Source organism: Mobula hypostoma, chromosome 7 (assembly GCF_963921235.1).
Source record: "Mobula hypostoma chromosome 7, sMobHyp1.1, whole genome shotgun sequence".
NCBI classification, from domain to species: domain Eukaryota; kingdom Metazoa; phylum Chordata; class Chondrichthyes; order Myliobatiformes; family Myliobatidae; genus Mobula; species Mobula hypostoma.
Window position 1 is genome coordinate 164,794,478 of NC_086103.1, and position 25,382 is coordinate 164,819,859.

General features: G+C 41.9%; 1 protein-coding gene across 5 annotated transcripts in view; it reads right to left on the reverse strand.

Moving 5' to 3' along the window:
- atp10a (ATPase phospholipid transporting 10A) overlaps positions 1-25,382 on the reverse strand; it is a 393,032-nt gene that overhangs the window by 233,409 nt on the left and 134,241 nt on the right. For 2 of the 5 annotated variants that reach the window (XM_063054504.1, XM_063054503.1), the window contains exon 1: positions 11,120-12,528. The exons of the other annotated variants lie outside the window; for them this stretch is intronic. In XM_063054504.1, coding sequence (XP_062910574.1) covers positions 11,120-11,577 — 458 coding nt within the window. In that variant the 5' untranslated portion in view covers positions 11,578-12,528. Of the gene's footprint in view, positions 1-11,119; positions 12,529-25,382 lie in introns of those variants that run through there. 5 annotated transcript variants of the gene reach the window in all.

The window sequence follows — 25,382 nt, forward strand, 5'->3', positions numbered from 1 at the left end:
GGCAATACCTTGCCAGGACTCCGTATCCCGATAAACAAAGAAGGATGTACCATTTTGTAAAAGTACTGTAAAGGAGAAGTTTCTCAAAAATAGAGTGTTACAATGAATGGACTTCACAAGAAAAATAAAAGCAAGCTCCTAGCCTGATCCAGCTGGTCATAAACGCAAGAGATTCTGCAGATGCTGTAAATCCAGATCAACACACAAAATGCTGGAGAAACTCAGCAAGTTAGGCAGCATCGACGGAGAAGAATAAACAGTTGAGACTTGAAACTGAGACCCATGAAGGGTCCTGCCCCGAAACGTCAACTATTTATTTCCCTCCATAGATGCTGCCTGTCCTGCTGAGTTCTTCCAGTATTTTGTGTGCATTGATTTGTGCTGGCTCTATTTCTCTGTGCTAGTTCTTCATTACCCTCAACTCCCCAAACTTTCAAAAAAAACTATCACAACTTCAATCAGATACTTCTAATCATAAGTTACCACATTTTTATTTAAAGACACATCACGCTAACAAGCCCTTCCAGACCAACGAGCCCACGCTGCCCAAATACAACCAAGTGACCAATTAACCTACTAACCCGTACAGCTTTGGGATGTGACAGGAAACCGGAACGCCTGGAGGAAACTACGCGGTCATGGGGAGAACGACAATCGTCTTACAGACAGCAGTGGGAACTGAACCTGGGCTGCCGGCACTGGAAAGCATTTCTAGGCTACCGTGCCACTCCACAATGATGTAATCTCCACAACCCAATGGAGTAGAGAACTGCATCGACTCTCCACCCACTATGCAAAGAAATCCCTACACCCCTTCATTTTCTATCAATGGCCCTTATCTTGAAACTATATGCCCTCATTTGAAATCTGAGCAGCTCAACCACTTGACCACGTTTCACTTTTCAGTGTGTCCTCTACCCTTAAAGTTTGGAACTGATAACTTTTCTTCTTCATAGGTAAGAAGCAAGTAGGACATTGCTATTCAACAGCAATGCTTTGACTCAATTTGATGTCACCTTCTCAAAATACTCCAAAAACCATTACACTTACAAAAGCTGTATTTCTCCAAGCAGGAGTCTATAGCTGCACACCACTATCTCTGACAAAAAACAAATGGTGCTGGATTTACTTCTTACTTAAACCAATATTTAATTGGTGGTTAAGTTTTTGGCTTACATAATTATTCCTATCGTACTTGCATGTATATAATGTAACAGAGTGATGTTCATTCTATACTTATGAGTCACTCATTTCTGGGAACTTCTACAGGAGTCCAAACCAAAGATAACAAGCATTTAATTTCCTATTTTTAAGCCATAGGTTATTTAAAAGTTCTCATCGCGATGGAGAGCTAACAGGATATTTCACCGCATGAGAAATCCAAGGCTGTACCTTCTGAATGAGGGATTATCCACTTAGATTAAGAGGTATTTCTTCCCTCATAGGATCATAAAGCCACGAAATTCTCTGCCCGATATTGGTGCCGGTTTATTATTGTCGCATATACCAAGACAGAGTAAAAGATTTTGTTTGTGCGCTATCCAGACTGATCATTCCATGCACAAGTACATCTAAGTAATAAAAAATAAAACAAAATGCAGCAGAATATTGTGCTATAGTTACAGAGGAAGTGTAGGTAAGGTAGACAGATACAGTGTGAGGGCCTTGTAAGCATAGACTGGGAGATCAAGTGTTCATGTTTTAGCAGACAAGAAGTCCATTCAGGAGTCTGATTAACAGATTATGATAGAAGCTGTCCTTGAGCCTGGTGTTATGTGTTCTCAAGTCACTGAGTCACCGAATAATACAGCACAGACAGTCATAGTCACAGAGTACAACTGCACAGAAACAAACCCTTTGGCTCATCTGGTCCACGCCAGGCTGATCTTCTACCTCGTCCCAACTACTTGCACCTGGATCATATCCCTTCCAAATCCCTCCCAACCATCTACCTCTCCAAATTTCTTCTGAAAGCTTCTGTAGCTGATGCCCAATGGGAGGGGGGTGGAGAGAGAATGACCATGGCAATTCTGTTGCTTCTTTCCCTAAGACAGCGGGAAATATAGACAATGCCTGGTTTTCGTGATAGCTGAGGAAGCTGAATTTGAATACATTCAAGGCCAAGTCAGACATGAATTTGGGCCTTAATGAAGTTAATAAGTCAGGAAACTAATGGCAAGGCCTAGTACAGATTGACCACGATCTTAGTGAATGGCAGAGCAGATCCCCGACTCCATATGGGCGACATCCGCTCTGTTTGCTACGAGTTCTTGAAAAGCTTTTTATTATTTCCTTCAAAAACTCAAATAAACTCTCTGGTAGGCGCAGCTTTGAGCAATGCCTGGGGATGGGAGCTGTTGCATTCTTGAATCAAACCCTACTGAGGCATAAGTGGCCGAAGAGCCCAGTGTACCATCTGCAGAAGGAAGAACTGAAAAGAAACTGCTGAAGCTTCATCCCCCACAGAAACAAGCTAACAAATCATCTGGCCTGCAACAAGTTAATGGATTCAACCACTATGCAAATGATGTAAGAGTCCTTGCCAAGTAGGGATAGATTAAAATCTGTACAGTCCCATCACATGTGCCATTACACTACTTATTGGCCTATTTATATGATTCATGGAGCAACTCCCATGCACAGGAGCAGAAAAACGAAGCAGAACTCTAACCGATTTTCCAGATGCACCACAGAAAGCATCCTATCTGAATGCATTGCATTTTGGTGTGGCAACTGCTCTGTCCAAAACCACCAGAAAGTGCAGAGTTGCGAAAATAGCCCAGTGCAATATGCAAATCAACATCCCCTCCATTGCCTCCAAGTACACTTGCCACTGTCTGGAAAGCAGCCAACATAAACAAGCACCTCACCCATCACAGTCATTGCCTGTTTTCCCCTCCCTAATCGGGCAGAAGATACAAAAGCCTGAAAGCACATGCTAACAGGCTCAAGGACAGCTTTTTGTTCCATGGTTACCAGACTCTTAAATGGACCTCATTTATGCCAAAGGACAAACTCTTGATCTCTCAATCTACCTGATTGGGGCCTTTGTACCTGATGGACTGTTCCTTCCCGGTTCTGCATCCTGCATCCTTTTAATTACCTTGATGTGTGATGGCATCCAGAACAGAAGCTTTTCGCTGTATCTCAGTACATGTGCTAATAGTAAACCAATATTAATCTGTGATGTTGCAGAACACCGCGACTGGAAGTTTCTGGAATGATCAATAGAAGAGAGCACCAGAGGACAGGGCGGATCTGGGGTCTCTGGTGTGTGTGTGTGTGTGTGTGTAATAAGCAGCTCCACCAGCTGCTCTATTATGTTGTATCCTTGACCACTTTATGAACTGTGTAACTGTAGAAACCACAAGACATAGGATCGGAATTACCCCATTCAACCAATCGAACCTGTTCCGCTATTTCATCATGGCTGATTTATTATCCCTCTCAATTCCATTCTCCTGCATTCTCCCCATAACCTTTGACACTCAAGAACCTATCAACCTCCACTTCAAGTATAACCAATGACTTGGCCTGTACAGCTGATTGCTGCAATGAATTGCACAGATTAACACCCTCTGGCTAAAGAAATTCCTCCTCATTCCTGTTCGAAAGGGACATCCTTGTATTCTGAGGTTGTGCCCTCTAGTCCTGGACTTCCTCTCTATAGCAAACATCCGTGCTACGTCCACTCTATCTAGGCAATTCAATATTCAACAGGATTCAATGAAATACCTCTCATTCTTCTAAACTCCAGTGAGTAGGCCAAGAGCTATCAAACACTCCTCGTGTGTTAACCCTTTTCCCCTTCCCTCTATGACAGTAAACCCAAACCCATTACATATTCTTCTGCCTGTACCCTAACTCATATTATCTGCTTTTCTCCTGGGCTGCTGGCCAACTCCGCAACAGCCCTGTGACTTGTTTCAGACCTACAAACCTTCGCTTTTCCAATTCTAGGTCACCTGAGGTACTATTTCTACTCACTGAACCTCTGAGTTGATTCAGATGAGTCTACACATTGGAGCAGGAGAAAAACGTTGAAACTTCAGAACAAAATAACTATTAAAATATGCCTTGTTAATTCCACATTACTCTATACTCGTCTTCCCACTATACATTAGATAGTTATGGAAAAAAAAGATAGGATGACTCCATTAGTTTAAGTCTTCAATTGGGCTAATTTTGATGGCATAGGACAGGAACATCCAATAACTGATTAGGAGAGACTGTTAGCAAGCAATATGCTACCTGACAAGTAGGAGGATTTTAAAAGTGAGATCAGGAGAGTTCAGAGCTAGTATATTCCTGTTGGAGTCCAGAGCAAGGATTAAGGAACCCTTATTTATGACTAGCATTGAGGCTCTGCTCAGGAAAAAGGAAGCATGTGTCAGGAATGGGCAGCTGGGATCAAACAGATCCCTTGAGGAGGGAGATGGAGGGGTACACGAGAAGAAAATTCAGAGTGAAAAAGCGCCATGAGATGTGCTTGGCAGACATTAGAAAGGAGGATCCTAAGAGATTCCGCAAGTATATTAAGGCAACTAGACAGCGAGTAGGTCCCTGTGTGGTCATCTACATTTGGAGCCAGAGGAGATAGAGAAGGTTTTGAATGAATACCTCACACTGTGGAAAATGACAGAGTTCATAGTCCTGAAATATACTGACAATTCGAAGGAGGGGTTTTAGATGGTCTTGAAGAACATAAAGGAGGAAAAAAAAATCCCTGCGACCAGAAGTACTCCTGGAAAGTGTCATAGAGCACTACAGCACAGAAACAGGCTCTTCAGACAACTTAGTCTGTGCCAATATATTATTCTGCCAGTTCCCACTGACCAACATCCTGGGCCACAGCCCTCCAGACCCCACCCATCCGTGTACTTCTTTTAAATGTTGCAATCATGAACCTGCATCCACCACTTCCACTGACAACTCATTGCAAATTCATACCAGCTTCTGAGTGAAGTCCACCTTAAATATTTTACCTTTCACCCTTAACTCACGACCTCTACATCTTGCCTTGTCCAACCTCATTGGGAAAAGCCTGCTTGCCTTTACACTATCTATACCCCTCATGATTTTGCATACCTCTATTAAGTCTCCCCTCATTCTCCTACAGTCCAGGGAATAAAATCGTAAACCTATTCAACCTTTCCCTCTAACACAGGTCCTCAACTTCCAGCAAAAGCCCCGTAAATTTTGTAGACATTGTGAGAGGCAAGAGATGAGAATGCTGGGGCCTTAATAGAGATATTTGTATCTTCCCTAGCCTAAAGTGAGGTAGCAGAAAACTGGATAGCTAAAATGTGCCTTTACTTAAGAGGAGCTGCAAGGACAAATCATGGAGCTGCAGCCAGTGAGATAGTGAGAAAATCTGTAGAAGGGATTGCCAGGGACAGATTTATTTGTATGTGGAAAGTTACTTAATGATCATACATAATTAGCATGGCTTTGTTCATGAGAAATTATGACACACAAATTTTCATTCAGACTTTTGAGGAGATGACTAAGAGAACTGATACGGGCAGAGGCAGTAGATCCAACCTAGACTTCAGCAAATCCTTTGACAGAGTCTTTTGCAACATTCTGGTCTGGAAGATGAAAATACATGGGACCCAAGAAGAGCAAGAAAATTGGAAACAAAATTGGCTGATGATAGGAGGCAAAAATGGTTGTGGTCTTGATTCAAAGACTTAAAGTATGACCCTTGTGGCTAAAGGGATCAGGGGGTATAGAGAGAAGGCAGGTACAGGATTCTGAGTTGGATGATCAACCGTGATCCTACTGAATGGCAGTGCAGGCTCGAAGGGCCGAATGGCCTACTCCTGCACCTATTTTCTATGTTTCTATTTTTCTAAGTACATTCATTATCAAAGTATGGATGCAAAATACAACCCTGAGGTTCATCTTCCCACAGACAGCCATGAAACCTGTCCAAACATCAAACACTCAACGTGCAAGAAAAATAGCAAATCACGCAAAAAGCCAAAAAAAAGTAAAAAAAACACACAATATAAAACATTAAACCAAAATTCATTCAAACAGTCTAAGAACATTCAAGTTTAGTTGAGTTCAATTTCGTACTGTGTCGTTCGTTGATTGTAGGCCGCAGAGCCAAAAATGTACAAAATAGCAATTTTAAAAAAAGTAACCAGAAACCACCTGAACTAGAGTCCAGAGCACAAACTGTGTCGATTAAGCCTCTTCCAATACCCCAGACTGCAGCACCATCCTTCAGCAAGCAGCGTGTGAGGGGGAAAGAGAGAGAGAGACTGGTCAAAAGACTATGAAAGGTCTCAGGCTGAAACGGTAACTGTTTATTCATCTCCATAGACATTGCCTGACTTGATGAGTCCCTCCAGCATTTTGTGTGTGTTACTCCGGAATTCCAGCATCTGCAGAATCCCTTGTGTTTGTGGTGGTGGTGGGTTGTTTTTCAGATCAGTGGCATGCTACAGGGATCAGTGCAGATTACTCGAGTTATACTCTATACACAAGATGTTGAAGATGTCATGATCAGTAAGTTTGCAGATAATACCAAAATTTGAGCAGTGAATATGGTTGTCTAAGTTTACAACAGGACCTAGATTATCTGAGAATTATGCAAGAGAGTGGCTGAAGGAATTTAGCTTAGGAGCTGGAACCTCATGTTACAGTTGTACAAACTGTCAGGCCACATTTGGAGTACCCTGTGCACTTCTCATCACTACTTTATAGGAAGTGAGTGATTAAACTAGACAGGGTGCAGTAATAATTTGCTGGAAGAAACCATATGGTATAAGAGCAGAATTAGGCCATTAGGCCCATTGAGTCTGTGCTATTTCATCATGGCTGATCCGTTTCCCTCCAAGCCCCAACCAATCTCCTGCCTTCTCCTTGTAACCCTTCATGCTCTGACAAATCAAGAATCTATCAACCTCTGCCTTAAGTATAGCCAATGACTTGGCCTCCACAGCTGCCTATGGCAACAAATTCCACAGATTCACCACTTTCTGGCTAAAGAAGTGCTTTTTCAACTCCGTTCTAAATGGATGTCCCTTTATTCTGAGGCAGTGCTCACCGATCCTAGACTCCCCTACCATAGGAAACATCCTTTCTATGACCACTCTAACAAGGGCTTTCAACATTCGATAGGTTTCAAGGTGCTAAGAACTCAGCAGATTGAGCAAGATGGTGGGAAGAAAGAAACTGTCAACGTTTCAGGCCAAAACCCAGCCTCGGGGCTGAAAGTGGAGAGGTAATATGACCAGTGTAGAGCGAAGGCCATAGACAGGGTAGGTAGTCACAGTCCTTTTACAGGATAGGAGAATCTAAAACCAGAAGGCATAGGGTTAAAGTGAAAGGGGAAGGGTTTGAAGGTGATCTGCAGGGCTTAGTTTATTCTATGCAGAAGCTGCCAAAAGTGGTGGTAGATGTAGGTATAATTACAATATTTAAAAGGCATTTAGACAGGTATATCAATAGGAAAGGTTTAAAGAGATAAAGGCCAAAAGCAGGCAAATATGATTAGCATAAGTAGGTACCCTGTTCGTATTCATACGTTGGGTCAAAGGGACTTCTTTTGTGCTGTATAACTGTATAAATCTATGAAAAATTGGCAGTTAGAATAAAAAGACAACCTATATCCAAATAACTTTCCTTGAAAAACCTGCAACACATTTTGATCCATTTACTAAAATGACAAGATGATCTGGAGGTGGAGCAGAGTTATGATGGCACTACACGGCGATTCCTTTGCTTGCATCTTCGGAAACAGCTCTATTTCCATCTTTATTATCTTTATTTTTCCCCTTCAGGGTTCTTTTGAAGACCCTGACCTGGAGTTACACGCTGACTACGATTCTTTGCGGGAATGGGACCCGCTCTCGGGATTTCATGACTGGCCGCTGTTCAGCACGCCAAGGGCTCGGCCTAAGAGCTCAGCTCGGCTTTGGAAGCTGGGAACTCGGGGTTCCGAAGACGGGCGGATCGAGGGTCGGTGTCACGGCAAGAGACCTGGGTGTTAGCGGGGGAGCCGGAATATCTGCGGCTGTATGCCCAGAGACTCGCGACCTTTGGGCACAGAGCTCGAGTAAAGTGACGTGGCAGATTTTTAACATCATAAACCAGTGAGTTGTTTGTTATGTCTCCCTGCTCGCTGTGAAAACAGAGGCACCCCTTTCTCCTTTATTAGAAAGTCTGTGTCTTTGCAGTTGCTTTGCTCACTCCTCAGCGCTCAGTGGCAGGTGCTGATACTTTTTTTGCTGGTGGAGGGAGGGGGATTGTTGCTCGCTGCTGCTTAGACGCGGGGGGGGGAGCTGGTGGGGAATTTGGGGTTCTAACATTTGACTGTCTCATTCTTTGGGGCACTCCTGTTTTCATGGATGGTTGTGAAGAAAAAACATTTCAGGATGTATATCGTATACATTTCTCTGACATTAAATGTACTTCTGAAATGTTTGAAACTTCTCATATAGAGTTATGTCTAAAGCACACCAACCAAATCACTCTGTTAAAAATGACTGAGGTAGACAGAACCCCATTGTGATGTGGAGCAGCAATGAACCATCAAGGGGACAGAATGTTGTCACTGGCACAGGTACAGAATTGGTAGTACCAGATCGTCTGTCATTTATACACAGAGCCTAACGTTTATTTCCATTGTAATATCAGCTCCTGCCATTTATAAGCAGTTGTTTCAAAAAGCACTCAAGATTAATTTCTACCCCCAGGACTTGCAATTAGTGAAGGTTATAAATAAACTGAAATAGCCAAGTAACAAAATCATCTGATACATGCAGATCTTGAACCCAGTTTGAGGCATCAAGAAAATAATATATTCTTCTAGCTCCAGTAACATGGCTTGGTAAAGACCTCTCAAAATCTTTGCAAATTAAGGCACAAATAAACATATAAAGTTTGTTTTGAATGTGTACAAACTTAAATATCAAAATTATTGTATCTCATATATTTTACAAACATCATTTTTCAAATATCTGCCTTTTTTTTCCATCAAGTTATTAATTATACTACATGTATATTTTCACTAATCCTTTGATATGCAGGGAGTTGAAATGAAAAACATTTCATCATTATGCCAAATCCATCAAAATAAAGTTTTCAGAGAAAGAACAGTATTTCTTTCTATTAATATTAATTTCCAAATCCTAAATTACCAAGTTGTAGAATGCTTAAAACAGTATTAGTTTCAGAATGACCACATATCAACGACAGCTGTGAAGTTTTGAATACACACATATTCAGGATATATTATTTTAGAACAACTGCAACTCTGAAGCTGTATTACTTCTCATATTCCTTCCAAATATATTTCCTATTTTGTTGCAAATCTGCAAAACCATATTTCTAAACAACAACTAACTTGGGAATGCCCTTACTTTCACAGGAAGTGTAACTTTGGAAAACCTAAAGTAATGTTATTGCATGTGCTTTAAAACAAGTGTAATCTCAGAATTCATCTATTTTATAAAAACAGATGTTCTGAAGTAATTCTGCCTTTGAAATGTAGCCATTCCAGATTGTTTTTTTGAAAATATGGATATTTGGAAAAAAAAACTGATTTAAAAATGCAAGCATTCAACATCAACATCATTTTATAATACTTATATTGCAAAAGCAGGATTAATTATGCAAGCAAAATCTATATGCCTAAAGTAGCATTTGAGAATACTTGTATTTCTAAAACACAACCAAAGTATTTTTAAGCCAGTGTTATTTGGGAATGATTTAGAATGAAATCCATGCAATCCAACTTTCCGCTATTTTCAGTACCTAAATAACATACAATTTTGAAACACCGGTATTTTTATACTATTTTCAAAGACCTGAATGGCTGAAACAGGTTTAATTATGGAATATCTATATTTCTGAAGCAGTATTAATCTGGAATGTCTGTACTTTTAAAACAGGTATAATTTTGAAACACTTGTAATTTTAGAGCAATCTTTTGAATGCCATTCTTTCCAAAGTGTGTTTAATTATATAATCTTGAATTCCAAATCAATATTATTTAGGAATACTGGTATTCCAAAATTTCACCTGATCTAGGAATACAATACATTCATCCTGTGAAGGAGGATGAGAGGTGACTTGATAGAGGTGTACAAGACCATAAAATGGATAGCTTAAGTGGATAGCCAGACTTCTCTCCAGGGCAGAAATGACATGCTAATATTCCCTTAGCAATACAGTTATGCCATTAGTACACCTGTTTAGAAATACGGGTAACTCCAGAATAATATTCCTTGAGAAATACAGATACCTAAAATAATAATTTTTAAAATACCATTATTATTACACTTGTTTTGGAAATAAAGGTATTCAAAAATAGTAAGAAATATATAATTATAATAATATAACGTTCCAACATTATACCTATTTTAGAAATACAGGTGTTTTTAGTGTTATTTCTCAGTACTTGTACTCAAACAAAGGTGTACTTGTATTTTTAAACGTATTTCAGTTTGGAAAGCCTATACCTCTAAAACTCTTTTCATTTTCGAATGCATTCAATTCTAAACAAGTACTACTTTTGATCACTTCTCTTTCTATAGCTGTACTAGTTTCTGTATTATTAAGGGTGCAGAGAAGACATGCCAGGATGCTCTATGGATTAAGAGGGAATGTTTTATGAAGATAGGCTGACCAAGCTAGGGCTTTTCACTTTGGACTGAAGGATGATGAGAAGTGACTGGACAAGAGGTGCACAAGATGATATGATGGAATAGATCATGTGGATAGCTAGAGACTTTTCCCCCAGGGCAGCTAAGTTTTATAGTTGGGGCATATTTTGAAGATGAGTGGAGGAAAAGTATAGGGGTGATATAAGAGTTAAGTTCTTTACAGAGTGGGGGGATGCATGGATTACCCTGCCAAGAGTGGTGGTAGAGACAGATACATTTAGGGGCATTTGAGAAAACCTTAGGTAGGCACAAGAATGATGGAAAGAACGAGGGTTATGTGGAAACAAAGGGTTTGATTGATCTTAGAGTCGGTTAAGGGTCGGCACAACATCGTGGGCCGAAGGGCCTGCACTAAGCTGTAAGTTCTATGTTCTTAATGTGTGCATAATGTTGTAGTGGTGATTTGGACACCTGCTTTCTCTTGCTGGGACAAGTACCTGCAGTAGATGAGGCAGTCCATGTGGTTGATCTCCTGGTCGGACCTGTACCTCCTGTAGTCCTCCCACAGGTCTTTGAATGCGGTCACTGAGAGGATGAAGACTACGGGAGCCAGGGCTAGCTCGGGCTGGAACGCCCCGACCACAGGCACAAAGTTCAGCAGGGCGATGAAGACGAAGTAGACGTTGGCGAAACGGTGGAACTGCTCAAAGAGGTTCTTGGGGAGGAAGGAGAGCAGCGAGTACTTGGTGGTCTTCAGCCTGTTGTCGGCGTGTCGACGTACCGGCTTATCCTGCAACAGGTTGGAGCGGACACTCCGGCTTTCTGTCTTCGACACCTTGCTTTTGCGAGACAGCTTGCAACATCCCCGCCAAATGCTTTCTTGGGCCATCGCAAGCCCCGCAGCGCCACTCCACCCTCCCTCCACCTTGAACACCAGCAGCACAGATAAACTCATGCACCAAACTGCAAGAATGGAAACTACCACCGAAAGTGCGAACAAGCAGCTACCAAGATAGCAAAGCGTGCAACAACAAAAAAGATTGCAAAGCAAACAAATAATCAATCACCAACCAAAATCGGAAAGCGTGTTAATAGCACTAATATTGCAAGGTGCGTAAATGTTACTGGCTGGAGGATGTGCAGAACTTTCGCCAAGATCGCTATCGTTCACAAGATTGCAAGATTCAACGTGTAAGCAAGGCATCCAGATATAATTATCACCAGCACTGAGGGGCAAAAGCATATCAGCAGGAATACAGGACTGAAAATATCATCAGGACTCCGACACATCCAACTATCTGAAAGCCCGCCACTGTCCCAGAACGCAGCCAACACATGTCGTCCTGCCACTTCATCAAGTGCTGTTCCTCAGACACACTCTCATTTTTTCCCCCAGAAATAAATTATTTCCTCTTTGTGGACTTCTTGGCAGTTCTTCTTCCCTGCGACCTGACACTTCCCACTTTCTGCCCTTCCATTTGGATTGTATAGTAACCGAAGACGGGAATCAGTAATGCACATACGCAGAGCGAAAAGAGGAGGGGTGGGGGTGGAGGAATGCTCCTGACGATAAACTCGACGTTTCCGGCCTTAAAAAGTTTTGGAGAAAAGTCGTACAGTTCTGGACGCGCCTCCGCGGGATTTCAAGTGTGGTAGAATGAAAGTGTTCTCACCACAACTACACCGCCACGCAATCCACCCGTCCAATAATTGGGGTCTGACCAGTATCTCGGCAGCACATCCCTCTCCGCTTTCCACTCATGCCTCAGCTTTATTTTCCTGACTATAATATCCAATCCACACATTTAAACATAATACCGCAGTTGCAGATTTGAGTGGTCTAGAAAAACCTATTGACTGGATTAAAGAAATAAAACACGGTGGTTTCCTGTCATTTGCTGCCTTGTTTTTGTAGCCATGGTAGCGTAAAACAAGGGTAAAAGAAAACGTGTGCACAGACCACGTTTGACAGGAAATTATCTTTCATAATGATTTCTGTTTCGTTTTCTGACTTAAGTTCCGATCTTGATTACTCATATCTTCGGGCACTTTTTGAAAAATATAACTCAGCCACATGGTCTGTCTCGAATTCAGCAGATACTCCACAACTCAAGCTGTCTCAATAACGAGTGCTTTTCTAAGTATTTTCTAAAGTCGTTGGCATGCAAAAATGTCAATATTTTGTAGCAGGTATAAGCGGAAAAGACTTTTTAAGAACAGAGTGTTAAAGATTTTTTAACTGTAATACACTGTTGTATCAGACACTGCTAGGTATTTAGTTGGGACGTGCTCCCATCAATAAAGGAATTCAGTTCATTATACTACTGCACGCTATTCATTTACACTCCGTGTACCCAATACAGTGGACACCCGTGCATGATTTTAGTCTTCTGCTGCTCTAGCCCCTCCACTTCGGTTTTTTCGGTAGCCAACCATTTTAATTCCTATTCCAATTCCCACTGGGAATGGCCTTCTCTTCTGCCATGATGAGGCCACCCTCAGGTTGGAGGAGCAATGCCTCGTATTCTGTTTGGGTAGCCTCCAACCTGATGGCATGAACATTAATGTCTCCTATCAGTAAAATGTTTTCCCTCTTCTGTCCCCCCCACTGGCCTCTTACCTCTTCACACTCGTCACTCCTTCCTCCCTTTCCCCCATGGTGCACTCTCCTCTCCCATCAGATTCCTTCCTCTTCTGCTCTTTACCTTTCCCACTCATCTGGCTTCACATATCGCCTTTTAGCTATCCTCCTTCCCTGCTCCACACCTTTTAAATTTTTTTTTGCTCAGCATAACAAAACTTTTAATTACACCTTTTTATTCTGGTGTCTTCTTCCTTCCTTTCCAGTCCTGAAGAAGGGTCTCAGTCTGAAATATTGACTGTTTATTCATTTCCATAGATGCTGACTGATCTGCTGAGTTCCTCCAATTGTCATGGTCCGGTCCGTGAATCTGCATTCCGGTTCACAGTCCGCTCCGTCTACTCCTTATTCCGGGTTTTCCTGTTTTCCCTTGTTCCATTGGGTGCCTGAATTGAGCTACCTGATTTCTCGTTTTGGCTGACACATAAGTACCTCTCAAACCAAGGATTCCCTGCTGGACTGTTCCTTTTCCCTTCCCCTTCCTTCTGAAGCCTCGTCAAGCTCAACTGCTGGAGTGAGACCGGAGCCTTGCCATGCCAAGGTAAGGAACAGTGCATACAATAGATAAAAACCTGCAACAACTTTTAAAAAAGTCTAACTATGGATTCAAACAGATAGTACAATAATATATAGACTTGCCTTTTAGAAATGAATTTGTAATATTTACGGATGGATCAAAAGACCCTAGATCTGGCCAAACAGGTATTGCAGTCTACATTCCTCAGTGCAAAACTAGTATCAGGAAAAGAACATCAAACCATTTATCAGTGTATACAACAGAATTAATAGCAATATTGAGTGCATTATCTTGGATAGAAGAAAATAATATCAAAAAGGCTATAACCTGTTCAGACAGTTTATCTGCATTAACCTCGATCAAATCAAGAAAATCAGAAAGTACACAGGATATTTTATTGGAGATTCTATTCAAGTTATATACACTGACCAAAAATTGGGTAGAAGTCACCTACATTAGAAGATTGGTAAGAAATTATCTTGGAAATATTTAAAATGGAAAAGTTGACCTACTCCCTGAGAACTCAAAAAGAAACATTTTATCAAATCTGGAATAAATGGATTGAATATATAACCCCAATGCGAGCAGACTTTAGATGACTCTCCTAATGATTTATATTGCTCTTCTCATCAACACAGTAATATTGCTAACGTAAGCACCCCTAGTCTAAATGTTTGTTGTTTTTTTTTGGAAAATAGAGAATTAACACAAGTAAAGGGAAAGATTTGGGAAAGGGATAAAAAAAAAGAAAAAATTAAGTAAATAAGTACATAGGGATTGGATAATTATGTCTGCGGGCAGGAACAAGCACGAACAAATTGGGATATAAACACCTACAATGGTTGGTATATAGGCTTGTATGCAACATTTTGGACCAGTGGAAATGGTCCAGAAGGGTTGTATGGAAACTATTATTACCATTTTTCTTAACAACTAATTTCATTACTTAGCCTAATAGGTTAGATTTACCACAATACATAATTATCTATTTAAATGTTTATTTTGCTTTTATATCATCTCAATGTGTACTTAAGAATGTATAAATAATTGTAGTTTTATACATATAAAAAAATGGAAAAGGTTATATGTGTGAAAAAAGTACATGATAATTGTGAACTCCTTATCCAAATAAAAATAAAATTAAAAAAAAAAGAAGTAAGCTTTCTTTGGGTTCCTGCTCATTGTAGAGTGGAGGGTAATGAAAAAGTCGATAGTACAGCTAAACAATCGCTCAAATCGTCTATAATTGAGGTTCAGATCCCTCTTAGCAAAGCAGAAGTCAAGAGCATTATTAAAACACGTATTGAGGAGACATGGCAGAAGCATTGGGATGAGACTGAAACAGGGAGACAACTGTGCAAAATACAGAGGCAAGTCAGATACAAAAGATTGTAAAGTGGATACAGAAAGACAGAAGTGATCATCAGTCGCTTGAGAATTGGACACACTAATCTTAATTACACATTACACAAAATAGGGAAACATCCAACTGGGTTGTGTGAATACTGTAATCAACCAGAAACAGTTGAACATGTATTGATAAAATGTAAGAAGTATCAAAAAGAAAGAGTGAAGATGATAGGAGCGCTTAAGATAAACAAAAAAACTGATGTGGGTATAGAAGACATTTTAAGTGGGAATTCAAGAGAAATACAGATTTGTATCATGAAGTATCTGAAAGACTCAGGTTTATTATATAGAATATAGGGAATGCAATTCTTTTCCCTTCTCCTGTTTATCCAACGATCCACACTCCAGTCAAGCGGGTGGTGGTAATGCACCTTAAAGTTGGTTTGCCAACCACCATAAAACAACACAAGAAGAAGAAGAAGATAAGGAACCATCTATCATTGAGTTTGGAACTATCTCTTTGTGTCCCTGTGTTTAGTGTCTGTGTCAAAGAAGAGTCCCGGCCCTAGGTCCTGTTCCCGAGGGGTCCTGTCTCTGTGTAAAGCCCCGGCCCTAAGTCTTGTTCCCAAGGAGGGGTCCTGGCTCTGTGTTCCTGTGTTCCAAGTTCCAGGTGCCGTGTTCCAGTCCTGTCCAAGTCAAGGCTTCGTGTTCTTGTCCTGTCCATGTGCCTCGTCCAGTCCAGGAGTCCCTCGGCAGTTTACCTTGGCAGTCATCCCGGCCCCGCGTCCTGGAAAAGGTCCTGACCCCATGTCCTAAAAAGGGTCCCGGCTCCACGTCCTAGAGCCTAACCAAGCTGAGTCCAAGAGCCATGTCCTGCCCTGGAGTACCTCGTCCAGTTCAAGTCCAAGGCTCTGAGCATCTTGTTCAAGTCCAAGTCCAGGAGCCGTGTTCCAGCCCTGTCCAAATCTGAGCTTCGAGTCCTCATCTAGTTCCGGTGCCTCGCCTAGCCCAGGAGTTCCTCACCCAGCCCAGCGCTGGGGTACCTCGTCCTGTGCTTTAGCCACGTCCAAGATCTTGCCAAGATCCTAGTCCCGAGTCTTAGCCTAGACCCGGGTTCCGGTTCTGAGTCAACACCAAGGTTCTGAGTCCCAACCAAGACCCAGGTTCCGGGTCCTTGTCCAGGCTCTGGTTCTGGAGTTCCGAGTTCCATGTTCCTAGTCCAGGCTCCTCGTTCCTAGTTTCCCGTCCGGGTCCCGTGTTTCTAGTCCAAGTCCTAGCCCAGGCCCTGAATCCTAGTCTCGTCCAGGGCCTGTGTCAATGTCCAGAATCATTTCTTCCCTACTCACCTTGCTATCTCGATAAATATAGTCCTGTTCCTAGTACTTCAGTGTGTGTGCCTTGCATTTGGGTCCGCTCCCAATGCCCCCTTATGACACCAATATTTTCTTGGTGTTGCTTTGGATTTCCAGCATCTCCAGAATTTCTTGTGTTTACGCTTCAAGGTTTAATGTGTTATGCATTTAGAGATGCTCTTCTGCACACCACTGTTGTAATACATGGTTATTTGAGTTACTGTCACCTTCCTGTCGGCTTGAACCAGTCTGGTTATTCTCCTCTGACCTCTCTCATTAGCAAGAACTGCCACTCACCGGAGATTACTTTCTTTTTGATTTTGCGCTATTCTCCATAAACTCTGGAGACTGTTGTCCAAGAAAAATCCTAGGCTTCTGAGATTCAAACCACAATCATTCCACGGTCAAAGCCACTTCTGATGTTTGATCTGAACAACAACTCAACCTCTTGACCATGTCTGCATATGAGCACATGTCGAAATAACTGAAGGGATTCGTCAAAGACTTTTGAGAACTGGAAGTTCAGTATGTCTGAACAGGGATCAGAAGAAAATGACTTTCGAAAGTGAAGTCAGTCCAGAGTGATTGGCAGAAAGGTGCAATCCTTAAGTCTTCGACACCAGGCTCTGGTGGTCAGTCTGTGTTCAGACTGGCTAATGAGGATTCAGGCAAAACTTTGCAGAGGCAGATTTGCTGGCTAACAGATCATGTGAGCAGTTGCACCTCTTTAAACTTCTTTCACTCCAAAACAGTTTTCTGGACATCTTCTGCTTGGTTCCCCAGTTGTTGGCAACGGTGGTGGTTTAGAGAGTCATACAATCATATAGAAATGTTGCAGAAAAGGGTGAGGAATTTTCACATCTGCATTTTTTTTTTCACTAGCCATCAAGTTGGAGAGGACAATTCGGCTTTCTTTCTTTGGCACCCTGCTCTTTGCTATATATTGTCATGGACCATAGACCACTAATGGAACCTTTAGACCATAGCTGGTCTTTCCAGCTGTTGAGCTCAAAATGCATGTGGATTAAGCTGCCTGTTCAGTGTATGAAATGAGTGGGGATGTCTCCAAAGCAGCAGAGTATTGTTTTGGTAGCAAGGCTGAGAAACGTGGCAACGTATGAGAAGGCAAAGGCGACATTGTTGCTGGCGCTAGGACTGGAGACAAATGAGATGTTGGTGTGAGCATTTGATGCTGGCATGTTCCAGTTGAGTGAGCTGCAGGAGAGGTAGCATATGAGCAGATGTTGAAATCACTGAAGAGATATAGCATCAATGGGTCATCATTTTTGTGGCATCTGAACTACTCCATTGTGGAGTCTGCATTATCTCAAAGTGGTGTGTAATTTAATTTGTTTATTATTGTCACGTGTAATGAGGTACAATGAAAAACTTTGTTTTTTTTTTCTCTCCACACAAATTAGTTCATCATATTAGTACATCGACGTAGCAAAAGTGAAAAGCAAAAACAGTTTTCAGAATCACGTCGACGATCAACACAGGTGCACACCTCAAGGATACGTGCTTAGCTCACTGCTCTACTCTCTCTATCCTCATGACTGTGTGGCTAAGCACAGCTCAAATAGAATTTATAAATTCACAGATGATACCACTGTTGGTACAATCTCAGATGGCAATGAGGAAGCATACAGGAGTGAGACAGACTCACTGATTGAACAGTGCCATGACAGCATCCTATTCAATGTCAACAAGACCTGGAAGGGGAGTTCAGAAGGACACACACAAGTCTTCATTGAGGAGTCACTGGAAAAGCTGAGCAGCTTTAAGTTCCTGGGTGTCAAAATCTCAGAGGATCTGTCCTGGGCACAACATATTGATGCAATCACAAGGAAGGCACACCAGTGTCTCTCCTTCATTACGAGTTTGAGGAGATTTGGTATGTCACCAAACAGCAGAGAGCATTCTGACCATTTGTAGCACACGGTGGTATGGAGGCTCCAATGCACAGGATCACAAGAGGTTGCACTGATTTCTAGACTCAACCATTTCCATTTCAGAAACAACCTTCCCCAACATCAAGAGTATCTTCAGAAGCAGTGCTTCAAAATGGCGGAATCTATCATCAAGGACTCTCTGGGGTATGCGCTCTACCATCAGGGAGGAGATACAGTGGCTTGAAGACCAATGCTTAATGGTTCAGGACAGCTTCTTCCGCTCCATCATCAGATTTCTAAATGGTCCATGAACCCATGAACACTGCCTCATTATTCCTTTCTTTTACACCCTGTACTTATTTATTTTGTAATTTATAGTAATTTTATGTCTTTGCATTATACTTCTGCCACAGTACAAATTTCACACCATATTAGACAGTGATATTAAACTTGAATCTGTTTCTGATTCTGAATATAGCAGTACAATTACGGAGAAGATGCAGTGCAGGCAGACAATAAAGTGGAAGGCCATGACAAGGTAGAAAGTGAGTCAAGAGTCTATCTTATCATTCAAGAGAAGCATTGAATAACCTTATAACAGCTGGATAGAAGTTGTTCTTGAGCCTGGGCGTACATGGTTCTTGGCCTTCGTATCTCCTTTTTCATGAGAAGTGGGAGAAGAGAGATTGTCCAGGATGGAAGGAAGCTTTAGTTATGAAGGCCTCTTGAGCAAGGTGGCAAGCAATGTAGGCAGAGGCTGGATTTTATGACGTGCTAAGCTGTGTCTGCAGCTCTCTGTAGTTTCTTGCAAGTTTGCTGAAAGCATTTGTCTTACCAAGTTCTGACGCTTCTGGATAGGATGCTTTCTCTGATGCATCGGCGAAAATTGGTGAGGCATGATAGATTTCTTTAATCTCTAGAGCAAGTAGAGGTTTTAGTATACTTTCTTGGCCATGGTGTCTATGTAGTTTTACCAGGACAAGTTATTGATGATGTTTATACCCAGGAACTCGAAGCTCCCAATCACAGGGAGTGTTAAGAAGTGCTAATGATAAATTGAGGTGTGGTACTGCTCAATTATAACTTGTTAATGATAAACTTCTGGTGATAGCTAACATGAGAAAATCTGCAGATGCTGGAAATTCAAACAACACACACAAAATGCTGGTGCAACACAGCAGGCCAGGCAGCATGTATAGGAAGAAGTACAGTCAACATTTCGGGTTGAAACCCTTCGTCAGGACTAATGGAAAAAAGAGATAGTAAGAGATTTGAAAGTGGGAGGGGGAGGGAAGACCAGAAATGATATGAAAAGGCAGGAGGGGGAGGATGAAGCCAAGAGCTGGGAAATTGATTGGCAAAAGGGATACGAGGCTGAACAAGGGGGAGTATCCTGGGACAGAATGCCTTGGAAGAAAGAAAGGGGGGAGGGGAACACCAGAGGAAGATGGAGAACAGGCAAGGAATTATTGCGAGAGGGAAAGAGAGAAAAAAAAAATTAGGAATGGGGTAAGAAGGGGAGGAGGGGCGTTAACAGAAATTAGAGAAATCAATGTTCATGCCATCAGGTGGGAGGCTACCCAGACGGAATATAAGGTGTTGTTCCTCCAACCTAAGTGCGGCTTCATCTCGACAGTAGAGGAGGCCATGGATTTCTTGACAGTAGAGGTCAGTAGAGGCTAAGAGGTTTTTCAGGCCTCCTCAGAGGCATGCATGCAGATTGTGGAGATTGACTGAGTTGGAGGTGGGAGTGATGTGAGACCACAGCATACTGCACTTGACAATGTGCAGCAAATAGGAATTGTCTGCAAAGATCCGAAATTCTGCATGCACCCAGCCAGAATTGATCAGGTGTTGAAGTAACAAACAAGTCACAATGGGTCAGGCAGAATTGCTTCAACTGGACTGATTGGGGAAAATCTGGTGAAATCGCGCTCAATTTGACTGGATCACAGGCTAAAGCTGCCAATAGCTAGCTCATCCCAATGGGATTTTGGATGAGGACAGAATATTTCCCTTTTTTCTTTGCTACCCACTATAACAGTTAGAAGTTTAATCCTCTAAGTGGTGTTCCTCTTGGCCAGGGTTTCCCAACCCAGAGCCCATCAACCCCTTGGTTAATGGTAAGAGTCCATGGCATGAAAAACGGTTTGGGAATCCTTGCTCTAGAGGATGCCTAATAGAGTTTCGGAGATCAATAGTTCAAGAACTCCTCGATTTCTGATGATGGTCCTCTAGTGCTACTTTCCTCAAATCCAATGTTTTTGGCAATGTTCCCTGCACCATTGGTATGAAAAAACAGTTAGCAATAAAGATTTCAAGTGGTCTATGTGTCACTGGTCATCATTGCTTCTTCTCATGTGGTTGTCCGCTCACCCTTCACTACAGGATACTCCCTGACTGATATACTGGTGTGTGGCTAGTTGGGTATATTGACCGAGTCTCCTGCACTCTGTTCTGGAAAAACAGATGGGAGCAGGTACTGCAGCTATCAGAGCCCCAGCCCAATAGCACTAAAGACCAGTGTTCAATCCTGGCCTTGTGTGCCATCTATTTGGAGTTTGCACGATCTTCCTGTGACTGTGCAGGTTTGCCTTGGGTGCTTCAGGTTTCCTTCCACACCTCAAGGATGTGTGGGTTACCAGGTTAGTTTGTTGTTGTGAATTGCTCCAGGTGTGCAGGTGAGTGGTAGAGTCCGGGGGAAGTTGAAGAGGATGCGGAAATAATTTTTAAACATTGAATTAAAAAATGGGATGCTGCCTGACTTGAGATCCTCCAACAATTTCAGCTTATTTTTCGAGATTTCCAGCATCTGCAGAATCCTTTGTGTTGATATTTGGGATTAATGTAGAAACAGTGTAAATGGACGGTTGATAGTGTGGACGTAGTGGGCTAAATGGCCTTTTTCCCTGCTCCAGCTCTCTGTGCTTCTTTGAAAGAAGGACTGCAAGTGATAGAGCAGATCACAAGGTAAAAAGAATTAGTTTCAGATGAGAGACACTGTATGACTGCTTCATTGACCAGATCCTGGAAGATTGTGAAGGTAGAGTCTTTGCACAGATTGTGGAAGCTCTGGGTCTGGAGAACTACTTAGAGACATTGAGTAACACAACACAGAAACAGGTCTTTTGGATCTACTCAGGCGCGCCGATCACAGATTGAACACTGGTCAAGAAACTGCTGTAATTTTTGATAACCTTCTATACTATATATACCACCACCATTTTTTAGCATCTTAAGACCAGAGGACACAGGAGCAGAATTAGGCTATTCAGCCCATTGAGTTTGTTCCACCATTCCACCATGGCTGATCCTGGATCCCAATCATCCCCTACACCTGCCTTATCACCATATCCTTTGATGCCCTAACTGATCAGGAAACTATCAACTTCTGCCTTAAGTATACCCATGGACTTGGCCTCCACCACAGTCTGTGACAGAGCCCCAAAACTTATAAATCATGCCTTGTACATTCACATCCAGATTGTTGGTATGGAGAAGATGAGAGCCAGAAGTTAAGGGGTTAACAGGTACATGCCCATAACTCCCAAGAGGAAGGGGACTGAGAACACAAGATACAAATAGGCATTAATTTAAACTATAGGAGTGGTTCCATGATTCAGGATTTGGGTCAAGAAGGCACAAAAGATAGAAAGTGAAATGTTGGGACAAACCCTAGCAGAGGCTGTGGTTTACCAGAATTGAGGGCTACCGGAGAGGAACCTACACCAATGATCTCCTCCGAAATGAACAAAAAATTGATTGATTGATTGTTGGGCACAAAACAAACCTGAAGGAGAATATCAAAGGGTCTGGCTGCATCTGAGGAGGCAAAGCGATAGCTGAAGCTTTGGATGGAGATGCTGCAGTGTGCAGAGGAGGTGGCTACCTCCAGAGTAAGGCCAAACGCTAACTAGAAGAGTAACACCTCACATTTTGCCTGGGTGGTCTACAACCCAATCACATTGAGTTCCCGCCCACCCCCACCCCACAACCATCCCCTGTTTGCCATCACTCACTTTTGATATTTCCACCACCTAGTTCCACTTGCCTATTACCCAGACACTTGAGAGGAATAATAAATCAGCCACAATGAAACGGCAGAGCAGACTGAATGAGCCGAATTGCCTAATTCTGCTCTTATGTCTTATGGTCTTGCATAACTACTGTGCAGCCGAACAATAATTAGGAATACAAATAGGGGTCAGCTAGAATAATACAAGAGAATCTACAGCTGATTTCAGTGCTCTGGACTTGTGCAAAATGGAAAGATACTTTAATAATCCTAAAGGAAATTTCAGTGTCACAGTTGTATTACAAGTGCACAGATATACAAATATTAGAAGAAAAGTAAGAAAATAAAAATAAGTCACCTTAAAAATAAGACGTATAAGATTTATAAGTTCACACTGATAAGGTGGTAGTGCAAGAATTACTGTCATAATATACAGTAACAGGTGCACATTCACACTGTTCAGATAAGAAGTGATGGTAGAATTGCACAGTATTGCAAAAGGTGCTTGCGATTGCAGGGTGTGGTAAGCAGAGCTTAAAGAGAGCTCTGGTAAACAGAAGTTAGTAACAGTCTAACAGGAGGAGGTCATCACTTGCCCAGCTATAGGCTGACACATTATAAAACCTAATAGCCAAGGGTAAGAATGATCTCATATAGCACTCCTTGGAGTAGCACGGTTGTCTTAGTCGATTACTAAAAGTTCTCCTCTGTTCAGCCAAGGTGGCATGCAGAGAGTGAGAAACATTGTCCAGAATTTTCTGGAGAGCTTGTTGTTCTACCACAACCTCCAGTATATCCAGTTATGAACCCTAAGTTGAAGTTTGTATTCCTAATTGTTGTACAGACGTACAGTAGTTTGCAAGAGCGTGACATAGGAGCAGAATTAGGCCATTCAGTCCATCCAGCCTGCTCTGCTACTTCATCCTGGCTGATTTATTATCCCTCTCAACCGCATTCTCTTGCCTTCTCCCCGTAACCTTTGACACGCTTACCAATGAAGAACAAATCAACCTCCACTTTAGATATTCTCAGTGATGAGCAATGTAAGAAGGGCAAGATTTGACTTGTTGATGTTATACTCAAGAATTGGGTGCTCAACTGATAAGAGGGGAAATCTATTTAAGAGTGTTACTAACTTTCCAAACATCTTCAGAAACAATTTTCAAAATATTTTTACTTCCCTTTTAAATGTCGGAATTACTTTTAAATACTTACTTTCAGTGGTTAATGAGTTTTTAAGTGTTTTCAACACCTTTCACTTTTTTAACTTGAGCATAGGTGTTCAGCAAAACGGTCTCCCAGCCTGCGTCCGGTCTCGCCAAAATGCAGAAGTGGGCTGAGAAGTGGCAGATGGAGTTCAACCTGGAGAAGTATGAGGTGGTACACTTTGGAAGGCAGAGTACAAAGTAAATGGCAGGATACTTGGTAGGGTGGAGGAGCAGAGGGATCTGGGGGTACACGTCCACAGATCCCTGAAAGTTGCCTCACAGGTCGATAGGGCAGTTAAGAAAGCTTATGGAGTGTTAGCTTTCATAAGTTGAGGGATAGAGTTTAAGAGTTGCGGGGTAATGACACAGCTCTATAAAACTCTGGTTAGGCCACACTTGGAGTATTGTGTCCAGTTCTGTTCACCTCACTATAGGAAGGATGTGGAAGCATTGGAAAGGGTACAGAGGAGATTTACCAGGATGCTGCCTGGTTTAGAGAGTATGCATTATGATCAGAGATTAAGGGAGATAGGGTTTTACTCTCTGGAGAGAAGGAGGATAAGAGGAGACGTGATAGAGGTATACAAGATATTAAGAGGAATAGATAGAGTGGACAGCCAGCGCCTCTTCCCCAGGGCACCACTGCTCAATAGAAGGGGACATGGCTTTAAGGAAAGGAGTGGGAAGTTCATGGGGGATCTTAGAGGAAGGTTTTTTACTCAGAGTGGTTGGTGCGTGGAATGCACTGCCTGAGTCAGTGGTGGAGGCAGATACACTAGTGAAATTTAAGAGACTGCTAGACAAGTATATGGAGGAATTTAAGGTGGGGGGTTATATGGGAGGCAGGGTTTAAGAGTTGGCACAACCTTGTGGGCCAAAGGGCCTGTAATGTGCTGTACTGTTCTATGTTCTATATACATTCGTGCATCAATGAATAATGCAAATCAGAACCTAACAATAAGCTATAATTAGAACAGGAGCTCAGGGCTGCAGTGTGAGTGTCGAGGTTCATTAGGCATGAATGAAATTGATGTCATTATTAACAACATTTTCAGTCTAAAGGCTTCCTACAACACTTTCCTCTGAATTAAGCATCCACCTTCTGAAGAGTAGTCACAATTTTTGGAAATGAAGCAGCCATTTTGCACTCACTAAGATCCTATAAACAACACAGTGATCAAGTCTTCTACTTCATCGTTGCTATTTATCGTATAAATATTCAGAACTAGAATCAGAATTAGTTTTATTAACACCGGCACATGCCGTGAAATTTGTTGTTTTGTAGCAGCAGTACAGTGTAATAATTACTACAAATTACAATGAAAATACACAGGATTCCTGTTAACTGGGATGCATTGGGACCAGTAAATTTTGGCTCTCAACTAGTGGCTGCCTCAACTAGTCAAAGTTTCATGGAAATAGTTAAAAAGACAAACTGAAAAACAAATTATGTTCTTAATACTACACTACCAATAATACTATATGTGTATTTGTTCCTAATAGTCATTGACTGAGGAATTCATCCAGTGAATGCAATGAACAAAATCAGTGCAGACCCCTAGTGCAGATAATGGACTGTCTTCATCCAATGCTTTCGATGATTACATCCTCTGAATCTTCATTTTGATTGTAACTCAAGATGCTTGTTGATACCTTCAACTTCTTCGTAGTTCTGGCATCTCCAAGCCTGAGTGCTTGAAACCACAGTGAGCAAAACAGCTTTGAATCATCTTACTGCTTATTTCTCATCAACTATCAGCAACAGAAACACTGCTTTTTGAGCGC